Here is an 18028-nt window from a genome sequence, read left to right as displayed (position 1 = left end):
ACACTGTCAAAGAAGTAGGCTAATGGAGGCTTGATGAAAAAACACTTTCTATCTTCTCTTTTAGCATTTCTTTTAGATGCTTGAAAAATATACTCAGATATATTAGTTTTTCCAACTGTGTGTATTCCGTTGTAGAGCACTCAGGTGACCTTTGACAACGCAGTCAATAATCTTAACAGTTCGGTCCAATGACAGTTAATAATATAAATGATACCTTTTTTATCGTTTTGTCCACCAGAGGTGTTAAGCATTAGCCATTTCCTGAACCATAAATTGATGTCCTCAAACTGCTGGTTTTGTCTGACCAGCACAAACCCAAATATATTCAGCAAAATAACAACAATAACAAAGAGAAACACACAGTTAAGATAATGAATCTAGACAATGTCTGCCTAAAAAGACTTAATTGATTATCAAATCGGTAAATTATTAAAGTGATAGTTTTCTGATCAATGATTTTAACCATACCACTACTCATTGAAGTAATTTCTATTTTACTTATTACAAAATGTATTTATAGGGGCTGCTGTGAAGCGGGGGGAAATAAGTTTAAACAATCACTGAGTTATTTTTTTCCCCCCAGCCTCTGTAGTCAACATGGCTCCTGTATGTCGGTTAGACAGAGGGCTCTTTCTTCCATGATGACCCCTCAAGGAGTTATAGTGATACAGTGACACTTGCAAATGCAATACAATAAACTATTCAATGATGGCACACCAGTCATGTCAACAAATCAGGCCAGTACATAAAGTAGGGGGGGCCAAAATGGCACTTTCCCACTTCCTGCCCCCTACTCCTGGGACTAACTGGCTTGGCATCATCTGGGCTGGCCATGGTAACTGGTCATCTTTTATCACACTAGTCTGCAGTTCTCCGCAGTTGAACAGAACATTTTAGCATCTTTAAGCTCATTGTATCGTTTTTTTGCGATACACAGGTTTACTGTTTTGGTCTTAATGCTCTCATAAGGAAGACACTTACAGCTACAAGATCTGATAAGCCCTTTGTACACCTGCTATGTAACAACAGCAGTAGTAGCTGGTTGACCATTTAGCAGCTCAAGTAAAGACTTCAATATTTCCCTTGGGTTGGAGACCAAAACAGACCTACAATGAGAGTGAATAAGGTGGCGCAAACAAAACATCAAGAGAATGCCAATGTTAGTTTGTGTAAATAAGTTAACATTTGCCACATAGCAACCTAAAGGAAATGACATGTTTACAGCTATCTTAGGAGGTCAACATTAATGAATCCTACACTAACAGATATTAAATAAAGTAACATTGACAGCGACTATTATTGTGCCTTGAGTACTTTTACCATGATACTTCAAGTGTGTAATGTTTGTAATTATATTAAGGATCATTGTAAAACTCACAGATTCTACCCGTATTGAAATGTGCAATAGTATAGCAATGTTTACATTTAAAGATCTTAATACTTATTTCATTTTAAGTGCAAATTGTTCTCTTTGAGGGTATTTGTACTTGACAGCACTGTATAATATACATATTTTATCATGCTGAGTACTATTAAATGATCTCCTGTTGAGACTGCAGACAGCCCCCTGGTGGCCGGCTGTCACATGTTCATCTGCTGCTCAGATTACAGACCAGCAGCACCTTAAACAAGTTTTGAATGTATTGTACAGGCTGATACTTAAAATATCCCCTTATGTGTCCGAGTTCACCATATAATGTATACTTTAGGCAAAAAAATCCAGATGTAGGTTGGCAATCTGTAAACCACCTTTACAACTTTCAGAAAGGAACTATACATAAAATAAACAACAACGCACACACAATATGCTATATTAATTAACCTTAATAATAAAGGTTGTGCACATACAGTACCTGCCAGCCGTAAGAGCACAGAGACCCATTTATATGAATGAACTCCAAATATGTTTGTTATAAAGAGACAATAGAGAGCGTTAGAGTTTTTGCATTTGTTTAAATATTGTTCAGCCTAAAGGAGTTTTTTAAAAAAAAAGAAACATTTTTTTGCCATTAAGACTATATACACACCAGTAACTGAAAGAAAAATACCAGATATTATAAAGTAAAAGGTGGAAAATGTTTCTTGATTAGATTATTCTTTAAAATAAACATTTTTGCCACAAACTTTTGTCCACTTTCTCCATAATTGTATTTGCTTGGGGTTCATTAATAAGTTGTAACTAGCAGAAAAAATGTACAGTGGTTCAAGTGTGTGTTAAATCCGAACATGAAACCTTTGATATAAACTTCAATGTGAAGCCTATAATGCAGTTTTCCACAAGAAGAATGAACAGCACTTTGCTTACCTTTCTTTGTCCATTGGGTAATAAAGCACTTTCCTCTAAGGACAGTCCACTCATGTCTTAAAGCCACGAAGTTGTGTCGTACTATATCAAAACTAAATAATAAAGAGCGATATAGGCGATAAACTGTCTACAGCTGAACATATGCAAAGCTGTATGTGTGTTAAAAGCTGCAGAGTTCAGCGGTGTCCCTCAGGTACGGAGCGGGCAGAGTTAGTTTGCTCTCGGCCTCTCTGTAGGCTGCAGCAGCAGGCTGGTGTCCGTGCGGCCCTAGTGTCCTCACATTACCAATAAAGGAACGCTAAATATTCAGGTGTTTAAAAAAATAAAACAAGGCTGAAACACTACCTCAAAAACAACTAAATGTACTATAGATCCAACTTAATCAGCAAACTGTAGCGCACATTTAATAAAATGAAACAAATAAATAAACAGCCTTTATTGAAATACAGATTTTTTTTAAAATCAGGGTTAGAAGGTGTAAACTAATTAAATATGACAGTCAGGAAACACTTGTGGTATTTTAAATGGCTTATTCAAATACAAGTTATTGTACTTTGTAAAAAGAAATTATTTCCCTTTGCAATATGTGTACTTTGAACTCCAACTAAAAGAGACAATTATCAGAATAGACCTGCTAAACAAAACAATACAGATAAAGTAAACTATAAGACAGCTGCGACAAGCATTTGCACATACATTAAACAGCCTGCCATTGAATCAAATACTAAAACATTACCAAAACAACAACACAGATGTATAAAAAGCTATAAACCACAGCTGCTGCAGCAACACGCACAAGATGCTTGCACCATGTCTATTCTGCCTGGCAACTTGACGTTCAGAGATAGAGCTTCTTTTGTGAACAGTTTATTTATATCATGCACAATTACAAATGTTTGAAAAAAGTGCAAAAAAAGACAATTTACATTTAGATAAATAAAAAACTAAATGCATTTCCTCAGTAACAACAATGCAACCTGTCTCCAATGAACCATCGCTGTATAAAAGTTTACAAACCTTCAATAAAAACTAATCTCCAGACAGAGAGAGAGAGAAGGGAAGGGCAGTGTTGTTGCTGTACTCACCTGTATGAATGTCCACAACTTCCTCTGCTCGTTTATTCCCAAATGTAAAGTCCATAGCAACCCCCAGCCTCTGTGTCCCAGTATAACCAGTCCAAAAACAGCAGAAAGAACTCACAAGACCTCAAAAAACAAGGTTAAAGTTCCTCAGTGAAGTGGCTGATTCACCTGAAGCATGTTAGCATCGGTTAGATTCAGCATGGTTGACACCCAGCATGCACCTGTTAGTCACGTGGGTAAATATTGTAAGTGTGATTGACTTAATTGTGTCAATTAGCATGCTAGCTGGGTTTAGCATTAAATCAACGATAAATTAAGGTCAATGCATTACAGACTACAACAATGCTAAACCATACCCGAGTATGTTTTACATACATTGTATTGCTGTAAAAAATTAAAAAAATTAAACAAGTAGGTAAGAGTAACCTACTGATTTTAACTTGAAAATGCACATAAATCAATATTCTTAATAAAAGTGAATGTGCCATCCCTGATTTAAAAGCTGTTGCAGGTCATAGGTCACTTCCTCCATTGTATTTTAACACTGTACAATATAAGTAGTGTAATATTGTACTTAGTCCACTTAATTTATTTAAGATGCATTTAAGCCTGTCGGGGGGTAGAACACATACTTTAAATGTAATAATATACACTACTTGCATTGCTTGATAAGACATTATAACTGTGCTGGATGCAGAATGTAAATATTTTTTTAAAAAGCAAGCTTAAAATGAAATATACAATTCTGTAATTCATAAACACTATTTTGTATCAGCAGAAAACATTATGAAATAATGGGGAACTGAGTGCATCGATCAGAACAAATATGTGCATGATTGTATAACTGTCAATGATAAGGGTTGAGTGGTTGCTAAATATATCTGTACTTTTAATGAGCTTCTTTCTACGCTTTCCATGACAAAGACATGAATACATATTGTCAACAAAGAGCTTTTCACCATGCAGATTCTGGAGCGTGAATGGGATGTTTCATGTCCTATTTGCAGAATAATGTTTGACCCAGATTTGACATTTTTCTGGAAAGAGGATTCAAATAAATTTGTTTAGCTCGCTAAGTATTACACAACACAAGGTGCGTTTATATCTAAACACTGTCATGGTTTGTGCACAGTGTCGACACAGCATAACCACAGCAAGCTGACAGCTGCCTGTAACCAACTTTGTATTCCATCAATATGCGCTGAGTTTAACGACTATTAAAATTAGATTTGGTGCATACATTCTTGTTTGCGTCAGGGTGAATCAGAATAACTTTATTGACCTTCTGACTGTTCATCTTTGGCCATCAATAGATTAATGAACTCATATTGTCAGCACTGATTGACAGTAGTGTAATGCAAATAAGTACATTTACAGAAATACTATATAGTAATTAGGTACAATTTTACTTGTGCTTCACTGAAGCGTTTCAATTTTTTTGTTGCTTTGCACTTAAACATACACAAGTATTCTACATCCTGTACCAGATTTACATACAAAATGCTGATGAGCATGTCAATTATAATGTGAGCACTGATATGGCTGCTTTTCCTTCAAGCTCGTCAGTTCAAAGTTGACCTGAAAACATTGAGTTGACAAAACAGTCTGAACTCATGGTCCACTTGTTCTTGTACTTTACCCTTTTATTTGTACTGTAAATTAAACTGTACATACTAATCACAGTTGAGTTGTATGCCAGGAAGAGAAATGTGGAAGAACTGCTTGGTTTTAACAATGGACAATCCTTTCTATATTGTATTTCTATTTGATATGATCATGCATTAAAATGAATTATAATTATATCCATCCTTATCAGCAGAAGTGGCTGATTATTTTGTGTGCTTGTTTTTTATTTGTTTTCAACCAGAAGGTTTGACACTGGAATATTAAGAAATGAGTGTTAAATATGAAAAAGGATGTTTCTTTGGGTTGATCTTCATGTGGCCAGCAGAGGGCAGGAGAAGTACGGTAGATGAGATTTGATCAGCTCCTTTCAGATGCTTTTCTTCTTTTTTTGCTTCCTACAACTTGTCAATTGTTTTCTTCTCTTTAATTATAATCAGAAACTACGAAGCTTGAAAGGAAGTGAAACATAAATACAAAAGTGACAAAAATAAAGACTGTTTGGATCAAAAGCTGCAGATATTTTTATATTTAAAAATGTGCTGTTTATTTTTAGATTTTATTATGTATACTTTTTTTGTATATTTTAATGCCTAAACACATTTGAGTTCAACAAAGTAGCTATTTATCTATCTATCTATCTATCTATCTATCTATCTATCTATCTATCTATCTATCTATCTATCTATCTATCTATCTATCTATCTATCTATCTATCTGTCTGTCTGTCTGTCTGTCTGTCTGTCTGTCTGTCTGTCTGTCTGTCTGTCTGTCTGTCTGTCTGTCTGTCTGTCTGTCTGTCTGTCTGTCTGTCTGTCTGTCTGTCTGTCTGTCTGTCTGTCTGTCTGTCTGTCTGTCTGTCTGTCTGTCTGTCTATCTGTCTGTCTGTCTGTCTGTCTGTCTGTCTGTCTGTCTGTCTGTCTGTCTGTCTGTCTGTCTGTCTGTCTGTCTGTCTGTCTGTCTGTCTGTCTGTCTATCTATCTATCTATCTATCTATCTATCTATCTATCTATCTATCTGTCTGTCTGTCTGTCTGTCTGTCTATCCATCCATCCATCCATCCATCCATCCATCCATCCATCCATCCATAGCCCAATGTCACAAAACACATTTGTCTCAGATGGCTTTACTGATGAATATATATATATAATTCGTCATTATAAGAAACAAACTGAGAATGTTCAGATAGATATGACATAAATAAATATTGAAAATATACTTATCATTGATTATGAAGACAAAGTTTAAAGAATTTCACGGAGACAATAATGCAAACCCTAAATAAGACAGCTTGGTAGTTTATATATGAAAAGATGGGAAACAAAGCCATATTAATTGGTTTTAGCCAATATAATTACAATATAATACAATGAATGCTTAGTACTGCCAGTTGTTAGCCAGATGCATAAATATGTAAAATAGGGAAAATCCTCCTTGGAAGACACATGAAAGCCAAAGATGCTGACCGCGCTCTCATCCTGTTTACCAGGAAGCTGGATTTCAGTCTCTTCTGCTCAACTTGCAGGAATTTGTAGCTTACCCTGTTATGACATAAGCAGGCCTTTGTTTCCCTAAATCTGAATTATGCATGGCTGTACTGAATCCCTCTTATGAAAACACACACAAACGGTGCAGACTGCTTATGTTACACTTTGATGCTTTCACACTTGATGTGTTTGTCCATATTTTCATGAGTGAGCACACATACATGAGGTCTGAGGTCATGCGGCTGTCACAGACCTTTCTCCTCTGCAACAAAATCAGTCATCAGTTTTCTTGTGTTGGTGAATGATTTGTGAAGATGTTAGAGGAATGTGTTTGTTCTGATGAGAGTCTGACAGTTCAATGACAGTATATAATATTCTTATTACCCCTGTTAGTTACAAATCTTTTACATTTTCAAGAGAACACAATGTGCGTCACTGCTCTTACAGATGAAGTTGGTGTAAGAAGTGAAGGGCACAAAGTCAATCATTTCTCAAATAGTTGTCCTTATTTGAGGACATCTGATGTCTGGATATCAGAGTTTTTTGTACTTTCAACAGAATCATTTTATTGACAGAATTAACAAATGTTATTATTTTAGATAACTAAAAAGGTCATATTTTTTCTGCATTATTTGTTATTACTTACACACACAACAACATTTACACTACAACACTTTATTGTGATAGTTTCCAGGTTCATATTAGTATTTTGTGTTTATGTTTTGATGCTTTAATGTTCAAAAAGCTCTTTATTTTTCTCATACTGCCTGTGCTGCAGCCCCTCTTTTCACCCTCTGTCTGAAACCAGAGCCCAGTCTGTTCTGGTGGGTTAGCTGGCCGGCTCTGTTGTGATTGGTCAACCATTTAGAGACGTCCTGCCCCGTTAGCCTATCATGTACAATGTGTTGGAGGGCTAGCCAAAAGAAGTGAGAGTGTTACACAGTGATGTCACTACGTACTGGAAGTTATCAAAAGAGTCCAATGGAGGGATTTCAGGCAGAGGGAGAGAAACTCCCTCTGGAGGGAACTTTGGGATTTTAGCCTTTCCAGACCATTTACATGCACAAAAACCTATATAACACACAACAGGAAAGGGAAGGTGAAGATGTTTCCCCGTCTGCACAATATTTTTTTTAGGTCAATAATAAGTCTACAACAAGGACATTAAAATCGACAGGAGTGGATGCAATTATTTTTTTTAAATCATGTTCAAATGTTTTTAAAAAGGCTGTGGGCAACATGTCAGCAAAATCTGACTTCATTCACCCAATTACAGCTCAATTTATGTGTCCTTGAATGAAGCACTGTCTTTCTTCCTGTTTTAATGTGATGAAGGAAATGAAAACACTTACTTTGATTTTGGTCCTGAAGAAATATCCAGTAATCTTTTCTAATCCACTGGAGCAGCTGGATGTTTTAGGCCTCTGACGTCTTGCACGTCAGCACTGATGTAAGGTGACGGCACAAGAGTTTACCAGTAAACTCAACATGATATGATCAAACCCACATTTATATTAGTCTTAGCATCAAAAAGTATCAACAAGACACAATCACAAGGTGTGACGGTTAATCCTGGGATAAGTAATGCAGTTTTCTTACGAGATATACCACAAGAGAGATGTATATTTTCATCAACATGCTCTGCTGAATGTGAGGGCTGTTTATCAGTGTCAGAGGGAAGCAGATACAAGTCCAGCTCTCAGTGGAGTCACAGCATCTCACTCACAGTGTTTGGCTCACGACCCTGCGAGGAAGGATGAGTGTATATCAGCATGTGTGGGTCTGCTGTCTGCTTTTATCAGTTTCAATTTTTAATAAAAAACTCTTGGCAAATAAAGCTTTATCATCCGAAAAGCTACATTTTGTTTTATAGATACATTTATTAGGTTTTAGTCTCAGTCAGCAGCACAAAGATTGATGTCTGACCTTTAATTAAAGATGTATGGGTTAGATATAATGACAACAGGTGGAGGTATGAGATTTTCATTTGCTTTAACTGATGAGTCAATATAACCCCAGAGTCCAAGTCTTTAAAGGGGCCCCTATTGGGTTTTCCCTTTCCTATAGTGGGTTATATACTCTTAGGTTGTTGTGCTTGCAATTGGTCTGCAAAGGCTAAAATCCCAGTGTTCCCTACAGAGGGTGTGTGATCCTCTCCCAAACACTCCCCCCTGCCTAAAACGCCTCCAATGTACTCTTTTGTTGACATCTGTAACATAGTGACATCACTATGTAACACTCACTATTCTATTTGCTAGTACTCCACATTGTATGTGATAGGCTAAGTGGGATGACCAATCACAACAGAGCAGACTGAGCTCTGGTTTCAGACAGAGGGTGAAAAGAGGTGCTGCAGCACAGGGTGAAAAATAAAGAGTTTTTTCAACATGGAAACATGTCCCAGTAGAGACGTCTCCCTTATTTTCTAATTATTTTGCCCAAATTCAAATCTCAAAGAGGCCACTGTGGTCACAGAAAGTATATCATTGTGAGAGAAAGCAATATGTTTGGACTATAATCTGAAGCCAAATCATTGCAGTTGTGAATCCTTTCTCCCGCATATTTGAGAAAGCTCATTTGCTAAAGTGGATTTATGTCAGAGTCCACTCCACTTAAAGATTATGTATATAACTTCCAGAGAGGACACAATTGGGAGCATCAGATTGGAAGGAGCTTAATCAAACCAGCAGTACTCAGTTCTGCTATTCAACCAGACCTCTCAGGGCTAAATAAAAAGCTTATATTCCTCAAGTGGACAGCGTCTCTGCAAATTCACCCACAAACCAAATAAAACTCCCTGTGCATATTGCTTCTAAGGGTCAGAAGATCGTATCAATGAGCGTGGGAATGGAAAAGTCTGAATGCAAATTTCTATTTTTGCTGTAATGAAAAACACTTTAGCCTTGTGAGTAAAGAGGTTCATGCTAATCTCATGGGGTTGAAATATAGAAGATGCCATGTGTGAGTACCATTAATACAAATAATCAAAACACTATTAAAGCATGCACAGAGCAATAGTGGGGTTTACTTTTGTCTATCTAATGCCTGCTACACCCCTAATTTGATGATACTTTCTACAACCTATAGTGAGAAAACTTAAAATAAATGCATGGATGTAAACAGTATATGTGCATGCATATACAGTACAGGATGTACCAATGATTGAAGGAAATAGACGCTGGGGGATGTAATATGGTTGCATTTTTTAAGAATATTTTTAATTATGATTTACTACAAAACATTTGGACCGCAACTGTGTTTCTCTCTGAGAGGGCTGCTGTAAATAACATGTCAGCACTTCAATTACTGATTTAAGAGCCACTTCTGTAAATAAGTTTCATTTATTCATTACATTTTTAAATTATATAATATTTTTCTTTCATGGTTAAAATTATAGAATAATATTTATTTCGAATGCAGTTTTAGAAAACCCTTTACACAAAGGAAAAGAAAACCTTACTATCATGTTTCAAAGCCAGCATCAATATCAGGAAGAAACTTCAAAAGAAGTATTTTACTTGATACGAGTGGGTTAAAAACTCATGACGGATGATTTCTAAACCTTGTTCTGAATGAATATCCCAAACTCTAGTTATCCATTCCTCATCTCGGGGACACAAACATGTTGTTCAACCACTAAAAGGGTGGATTACAAGAGGCATCATTTCTGAATGGACTGACCTTTCCCAGAGCCGGGGGCACCTGTAGTCCTTGGGGACGGGCAAATGGAGTACCAGTACTCTGTGTCCAGGACAGTCAAGTCTCTGAAGGCAACCATAACTTTTCAACAACAAGAACAACAATTCGTTGATTGTAAATTACTCTTCCCTCACAATGTATGCCTTGTCAGGCTCATAAATTAGTAACATATGCCTTACAGCCGTCCAGTGTTGGAGGCCAGATGTGTAGAAACACAATACTATTTCCATTCTGCATGATGAGAACTATTCTTTTGTATGTTTTCCAGTTCTTAATCAAGGACTGGGATACAAAATCATGGGATTATGTGCAGAAACTGCATGTTTTATCACTTTCCTCAAAATGAGCCAGACAACAGTGCTGAAAGCTCTCGGGGTTGTGAGGACCACGTCACACACAGCAGGCGTGAAAGCAGCTTAGTGAAAGTGAATGTGAAGTGAGTGCTGCAGAAAGCACAGCAGGTGGTCACGTGAATAAGATGTTGCTCTCAAATTTTACAATCAGACAGTAAATGAATCTCACATCATTTCTACCCTCCTTTTCATAATATATGTTCTGTTTATGTTTACATGCAGTCACGTTTCTCTATAAAGACTGAAGATACATTGGAAACTCTACATTACCTGTAGTGGTGAGTGTCTTTGTTTCAGCTCCATGCAGGGCTGTACTCAAGTCCAACTTAATCGAGTCCAAGGCAAGATCCAGTCCTGTCCTAGATAAGACCAAGTCTAAATAAATGTAACTCAATAGAGGTACAAAAAACACTCCACAATAACCTTATTGTTACCTCATGCACTTTATATGCACTTACTGGTTGGAGGAAAACTGCAGTGACTCCAATCTAATAATAAATTATTTCATACTTCATTAGCATCACACCTTTCATACAGGTGAATGCAACTCCAAGTGAGACTTAAAAAAGTGGTCATGAATGTTAACAGTGCATTTGTGACTGAAAGAGACAGGTGCAAATGCAGAGCCGAATACAAGATGGTGAAATGTAGATATTGTGCAGGATAAGAAAGCAATCAACCTACCAGCTTTCAGGGTCTTCACAGCCTGTAACTCAAGCAGTCAAACTTCGGTACTGAAGTTGTGTTGCTCCACAGGATTCAAAACATGTTCAGTTTTACCTGAAAAAGGCAGAAAAATGTCAGGCTATAACCAGGTGTCACCCCCCATTTCATTCTTCAATTTAAATAGCTTTATTAGCATGAATAGAAACAGGTTGCCAAAGAGGTTTACAGAAGAGTTTACATCTTAAATCAGTGTCACTTTTGAATTTTATATATTATATGATTTTCTCGATTGCTACACAATACAATATGATATAGTACCCTACAATTAAATACAGTTAATATTATAAAAATCCCCAATTTCAATTTGCATTAACATAATGATACATAATGATAAACAGTATTTCCAAAGCACTGTGTAATTACAACATACATCTACATATACATTCTGAACATTGTATAAAACTTCAACCAAACAACTAATGTGTGTTTTCCGTGCAAGAAAACCAAGTTACTTTTCTCCAACAATGCTATTCAATACAACACCACCCACCCTGTAATAGGACAATGCGTTAAATAAGTAATTGCATACTCTCCCTCTCTTTGTCTCAACATGCTTGTCCATCCTTGTCACGACAACACATCTGGTTGTGCAGGAGGGGGGGTGCACGGTGTGGGGTGTGTGTGTGTGTGTGTGTGGGGGGGGGGGGATGCACAGTGTCTGTGTGTCAGTGGCAGCAGAACTGGTCCTATAAAAGCATCACTGGTCGCAGAGTAGCTCAGACTTTCTCCGCTCAGGTGCGCCTTGCAGACAGACAGAGATGCGGGTTATGGAGCGCACCTTCCGAGAACAGCTATTCTTCCTGGTCTTGTGCTTGTCTGTCCTCAAGGGAGACACCAGATACATCGAGGTAAGTGCTTCAAACTTTGTGGTTATTTCTCTTCTGCTCAGATACACACTGAGAAGGTCGTTAAACTTTGAATGCACTTCCACTTACCCCCCCTCCCCCTCTGCAGAACAACGAGATTTCCAAAGATGAATTATTTTCATTTTTCAACTCGGAGCTCAAGAGAGAAACACCTGAGGAGTTCCTGTACCGTCGACCCTTACGTAAGTCAATCGAAATCTATGTTTTGTGTGTGCCAGTAGCTTAGGGTTATAGGTTATAGGCTAACGATGTAGTGTGTGTACAGTATGAGAGAGCGATTGCGTTTTTAATATCGTACATATAGTGTCCTTTATATTTTTGTATACTGTCAATTTTGAATAGAACATACAAGACCACTCTCAAGTTTAGTTTTTCTGTTTGTTTTACAGATATAATATGTACATGAATAAATAGTAGCAATTTAAACTCTTGATATATTTCTTTGGTCAGTGACATGCACATGTAATTTAATAGTTCAAACTCATTTCTGTCTGTCAGGGTGTCTGGACATGGTTGCAGTGGAGGGTCAGTTCACCTTCAATGCAGAGCGTCCTCAGCTCAGTTGCGCTGCTTTCTTCATGGCAGAGCCCAACGAAGTGATCAGTGTGGATTATGACAATGTTGACATCGACTGCAGGGCAGGTGACTTCATCACGGTAAACAAACAACTTCCCACAAATAATCTTTTCCAAATCTTCTTATTTGTTAAAGACACAATCCGATCATGTGTAAAAAAAGCATAGTTCTTGGAAATGGAGCTAAAATTAGCTTTTGTCTATGGCACATCAGACAGCAAGATCAGTAAAAGTGCTTTACAAACAAAACAAATGAAATGTAAAATACAACTGATAAAAAGAGAGAAAAGATAGCATGGTTAAAAAATCAACACTTGAAATACAGTACATTGTGCCAGAAATGCAGAGCTATATTATTATTATTATTATTATTATTATTATTATTATTATTATATATTTAATTTACCTTGGGGAAATCAGTGTTAAAGAGGAATGTTTTTAGCCCTAATAAAAAAAATAATGTGACCCTGTTTTTGTTTATGTATATTCTGTGTTAGTTGTCATGCTCCCCGACTGGGGTCAGTGAGCCTGCTTGACTAAGCCTAGAAACACTTCCTGATTAGAGAAAAAGCTTAATAAGGCAATTGTACATAACCTACTTACTCACAAAGCACCACCTGCATTGCACGCTGATACTCTCTGCATGCTAAACTTGTCATGACAGTCCTGAGTGAAAATAATAATTAGAAATTTGAGTAAATAATACAAAACCCTGCAGAAACCACCTGTGACTGTATCTGAAATCATACTGTACTCCTTTTAATGTGTCCCATTAAGGTGTTTGACGGCTGGGTGATGAAAGGAGAGAAGTTCCCCAGCTCCCAGGATCACCCGCTGCCTTTGTACGAGCGCTATGTGGATTACTGTGACTCTGGATCTATGAGGAAAAGCGTGCGCTCCTCTCAGAACGTGGCTATGGTCTTCTTCCGCATTCACAACGCCGGCAGCAGCTTCACCCTGACAGTCAGGAAACACATCAATCCTTTCCGTAAGTAGTCACGTGCATGAGTAAAATGCATAGGAAAGGGTTGAGTTATTAATTGAACAAACAAGGGACAGTTTGCCAGCAATACGTTTCTGGTTTAGGACCATGATGACACGGCAAACACATTCATACGTGCAAGGACAAGACAGAAAAGTGAAATCTAAGCGAAACATTCACCTCAAAATAAGTTGATTTCTCAATTAAACCAAAATCAACTTCACTTATTACTGAATGGAATTCATTGTAGTCCAATATCTTTGAAGTTGCACTTTGATATTTAATTTGACCAAACTTTAAGAATCAGAAATCAGAATTGCACCTTGTAGATATTAAAATGTGTTCCTATTCTATGTCAGAAAAGGTGCTCATTATTAAAACCTTTACCTATTGTCAATGTTGCCATTATTTTGAGCATTTATGTGGTAGTTGTACCTGCTTCACATTGGGAATCCATCAGGAAAGTCCTTGTAACGTCCTTCCCTTTGCCACTTCTTGTTTTTGTCTCCCTGCAGCCTGTAATGTCATCTCCCAGTCACCAGAGGGCAGTTACACTATGGTGATCCCGCAACAGCACAGGAACTGCAGCTTCTCCATCATTTACCCTGTGGCCATCGATGTCTCCGAGTTCAGCCTGGGGCACTACAACAACTTTCCTAAGGTTAAAAAATACACAAAACATTGATTTCTGAACAACATCCACTTTAGGATTTCCTTTGATATTTTTCCTTACCTTATTTTTCCCAAAGTGTTGGCACTTCTCGGGTAACCTTCACAATAGGATTACTTTAAATTTGTTCTGGGTGTTCAAAGCAGCCACAACAGCATGCTGTCTCTCTGGAAACAAAGCCTCTCTTAGTATAACCCAATTTCAGTAAATCGTTTGTAAAGCAATTATTGGCAACGGATCAGAGGACAAAAGCCGTTGTTTCCAGCTTAACATTCAAATGCTTGGTAAACCCAACCATCAATCTGCTCTCTGACACTCCGTACAATGTTCAAAGACATACATCTAGTTTGTATTTCTTTCCTGAATATAAACATATGTTTAAAGGTTTTTCACGGAGATGCTGTTCATGTTGTTGCTGCCTGAGGTCACTTGTTGCGAAAGTACAAATATTGGTTAGTCTAAGCCCTTGCTAAGATTGAATAAAGAGGGATTTAAGAAGTATAAACAACACCATATCTTACAGAATAAAAACAGAAACACTACTCAGTTGCAGGAAAGTTGGAACTGAGACGAGACACCACAACTCAAGTATGCCAATACATAGAACTGCAATTGGCTTAATCAACACTGTGAACTTTTCATTGGAATATGGTTTTAAAACAGTCTTATACATGTTCATTAACTGAATTTGAATGGTATTTGCCACTTCCATTAAAACCATGTATTAATTTCCACAGAGGGCCATGCCTGGGTGTGCAGAATCAGGGGATTTTGTGCAGTTGCTGGGAGGAAGTGGCATTGACACGTCGAAGCTGCTGCCCATCACAGACCTCTGCATCTCCTTCACTGGACCCAGTGAGTACACACCAATCTCCTTTCATGATACCAAACTGGTTGAACTGAGGCTAACTTAATCTGTTCCTGTCCCCTGCAGCCCACATGAAGATCGGCTGTGATAACACCGTGGTGAGGATGGTGTCCAGCGGGAAGTACATCAGCAGAGTGTCCTTCAGCTACAGAGTACTGGACAGCCAGGAACTGCAGACGCTCAAACTCAACAACGTGGAGGATTTCTGTTTCAATAACTGATCCCAGCAGGATCTTAGTGACAAATGTATCATTTGCCCGCAATTATTTTATCAATATAACAAGTCAGTCTCGCTGATTGGATCACATAGCCTAAATCCAGAGATACAAACACAAAAGCGACTAATAATATATACAGACGCAGTAATATAGACAACATTTACTGGACTAAAGTTTTGGTTTTTATTCTTTTATTTTTAGCTTGAACATTTGTCCTTTGGTAGAATTGCTTTTGCTTTTTGTACAATTTTGTGTATTTATCAAGACTTTTATTGTTATGTATTGTTGTTATGTTACACATGAATTCATGGTCAACATTCTTGTAAAGGAGTGATTCTGAAATGAATGTCACATTTGTTAATTTGTCTGTATCATTTTGTCATATCCTGCCACTGATGATGCAGAGGGCATTAGTTTAAATGTTCAAAATAATAAATACAATTGTCCATTGTAAAGTTACATTTGTATAAATCTTTTTGTAATAAAATTATACTGCATGACAAAGCAATCAAAAGTGTTTCCTGTCCTGGATTTACAATGTCTGATGATTACGACAAAGTATTAAGAGCAAGAACTGAATTTATGTTTAAATACATTGTTAAAAAAGTATATTTCTGCACTCTAGAAAAGCTTTTAGTTATGTTATTTCTAAAGACAGCACAACCATCTCCTGGCAAATGAGAATGAACTTCAAAATAATTTTACCATCTCATCCATATATCACATTTTTGGATACACTTTCTATTCACTTATATTTAGATACAGGATAATCAAACTCTTCTGGCAAGTGGTGTTCAAAGATTTGTTTTTGCTAATAGTCCTGTTTGTTCTGAGCCTTGCGCAAATAAATGACTTTCAAAATAATAGTTTTAGTGGAGAAAACCGTTAGTGAGGTGTTACTTTTTCCACCTTTCGAGTTAGGACTACTTCTGTTCTGTTGAGGTTTGCACTAAAATAACAGGACAGAAATTCCATGAACTTTAAAGGCACCTTTTGGGGTATTTTGAAACATCTAAGTGAAAAAACAAAAGTCCCAATAAAGAAGTCAGTTTTTGTTATTAGTCTTTGGTAAAGTAGCATGTTGCCTGGGTACCTTCTAACCATTGCTGTGTATTAGAGCTTTATGCACTTGATCAAATTACAACATTGATAGTAATGGTGCGACTTTAGGAAATACATTGTTGGTTGGTTGGACCATCATTGTGGTCCACATCCAAATATCTTATCCATTGGATGGATTTTCATAAAGTTCCGTACAGATATTCATTGTTTCCAGAGGATGAATCCTAGTGACTTTGGTGATTCTTCGACCTCTTTTCTATCATCACCTGCAGTTTAAATTTGAACAATGTTTATTTGCTCAACCAAATACAAGAAAAACTATTGACATTCCCATCATCCGTGGCTGTGTGCATGTTGACATTAGCATTTAGCTCAAAGCAATGATATGCAAAATGACTGTGAACTGTTTTACTCGTGGTTTAGGGTGAGGATGTTAAGATGTAAAAATAGTCAATGATCAGCTGACTTCCTGCTTAACACTCACTCAGTTATTTGCAATAATATACAAATAAACATCCGTCCACTAAGAATGTAAATTTCATTTAATTTCTGCCATTTCATATTGTTTATAAGAAATATTTCCCAATTTGCTCATGTCTCAAACAACCAAGAGTCCTTTCAAACAACCAAGAGAACCCCCCCACCCCGCCTCCCTTCACATAGGGATGATGCCACCGTCTATTTCTGGTATATAAGCACCCCTCAATGTCCCCACAGAGAGAGCAGCAGGCCATATCTCTGAAAATGATGGCTTGAATAGAACAAAGCAATGGGGCGAGAAATGATTAACGGCCTGCAGGTGCATTATCATTGACACACACCTGCAGCTGGTGATGAACGGGTGTGAGATGACGTTCTACTGCGGGAATCCACAAGTGTTAGTATGTGTGTATACATACTGTCGAGATAAGCACCTCTAGTGAGCTTGCGCTCATTTTTATTTTAATATCATTGGAAATCAATTATACAACAAAGCTGTGCTTTTCATTAAATCCAATAAAAAGTCCAAAACCAACAATGTGTTAGTCCGTCTCTCTGGCATGTCCAAGCCCATTCACTGCAACCGAAAAATGTAACAGCAACATGTTCTACAAATAAAAAGACAACATACTATTTACTGAATGGATTTTCAGCAGGACAACATCATTTGTCTGTTCACATGCTCAGTTTTTGATGTGAAAAAGCTGAAGTAACGGTCTAGTTAGGTTTACACACAAAATAAAAGATATGCCAGGCTTTAAATATACTTCAATACTTGTGAGTAGGATCCTTTCAGTGGTGTTTTTGGTCTTTCACTAAGATTTTTTGACAATTACAAAAATATAATATCACGAGGCTTATGGTAAATGGACTGTACTTATCAGCTCTGACCCCTCAAAGCGCTTTCATACGAGTCATTCACCCATTCATAAAGAGCAGTGCCATTTGCTCTAGGGAAGCTAACATTTAAAGTCATTCACACACTGTTGGCCATCGGGAGCAACTCAGGGTTAAGGATCTTGCCCGAGGATA

The 18028-nt window shown here is 37.3% G+C and overlaps 2 protein-coding genes across 3 annotated transcripts in view; one reads left to right on the top strand and one right to left on the bottom strand.

Moving 5' to 3' along the window:
• Positions 1–2505, bottom strand: part of pde8b (phosphodiesterase 8B) — a 41008-nt gene extending 38503 nt beyond the window's left edge. Inside the window, exon 1 of one of the 2 annotated variants that reach the window (XM_063889078.1) lies at positions 2306–2505. In XM_063889078.1, coding sequence (XP_063745148.1) covers positions 2306–2359 — 54 coding nt within the window. In that variant the 5' untranslated portion in view covers positions 2360–2505. The remainder of the gene's footprint in view (positions 1–2305) is intronic. The other variant, XM_063889077.1, reaches the window with a different exon arrangement.
• Positions 2506–11970: 9465 nt separating this feature from the next.
• On the top strand, positions 11971–15962 carry crhbp (corticotropin releasing hormone binding protein). The gene is made up of 7 exons (XM_063889764.1): positions 11971–12123; positions 12230–12323; positions 12640–12797; positions 13494–13704; positions 14214–14359; positions 15106–15223; positions 15303–15962. The coding sequence occupies exons 1-7, from the start codon at positions 12034–12036 to the stop codon at positions 15455–15457; spliced, it is 972 nt and encodes a 323-aa protein (XP_063745834.1). The 5' UTR covers positions 11971–12033; the 3' UTR covers positions 15458–15962.
• Positions 15963–18028: the final 2066 nt, after the last annotated feature.

Source organism: Eleginops maclovinus, chromosome 8 (assembly GCF_036324505.1).
Source record: "Eleginops maclovinus isolate JMC-PN-2008 ecotype Puerto Natales chromosome 8, JC_Emac_rtc_rv5, whole genome shotgun sequence".
NCBI classification, from domain to species: domain Eukaryota; kingdom Metazoa; phylum Chordata; class Actinopteri; order Perciformes; family Eleginopidae; genus Eleginops; species Eleginops maclovinus.
This window is presented reverse-complemented; position numbering and strand designations above follow the sequence as displayed.

Bases quoted from the DNA above. Each gene is read 5' to 3' on its own strand.
- crhbp (XM_063889764.1), top strand. From the start codon at position 12,034: ATGCGGGTTATGGAGCGCACCTTCCGAGAACAGCTATTCTTCCTGGTC. The intron at 13,705-14,213 runs GTAAGTAGTCAC...GTCTCCCTGCAG, and splicing joins GAAACACATCAATCCTTTCC to CCTGTAATGTCATCTCCCAG. The intron at 14,360-15,105 runs GTTAAAAAATAC...TAATTTCCACAG, and splicing joins ACTACAACAACTTTCCTAAG to AGGGCCATGCCTGGGTGTGC.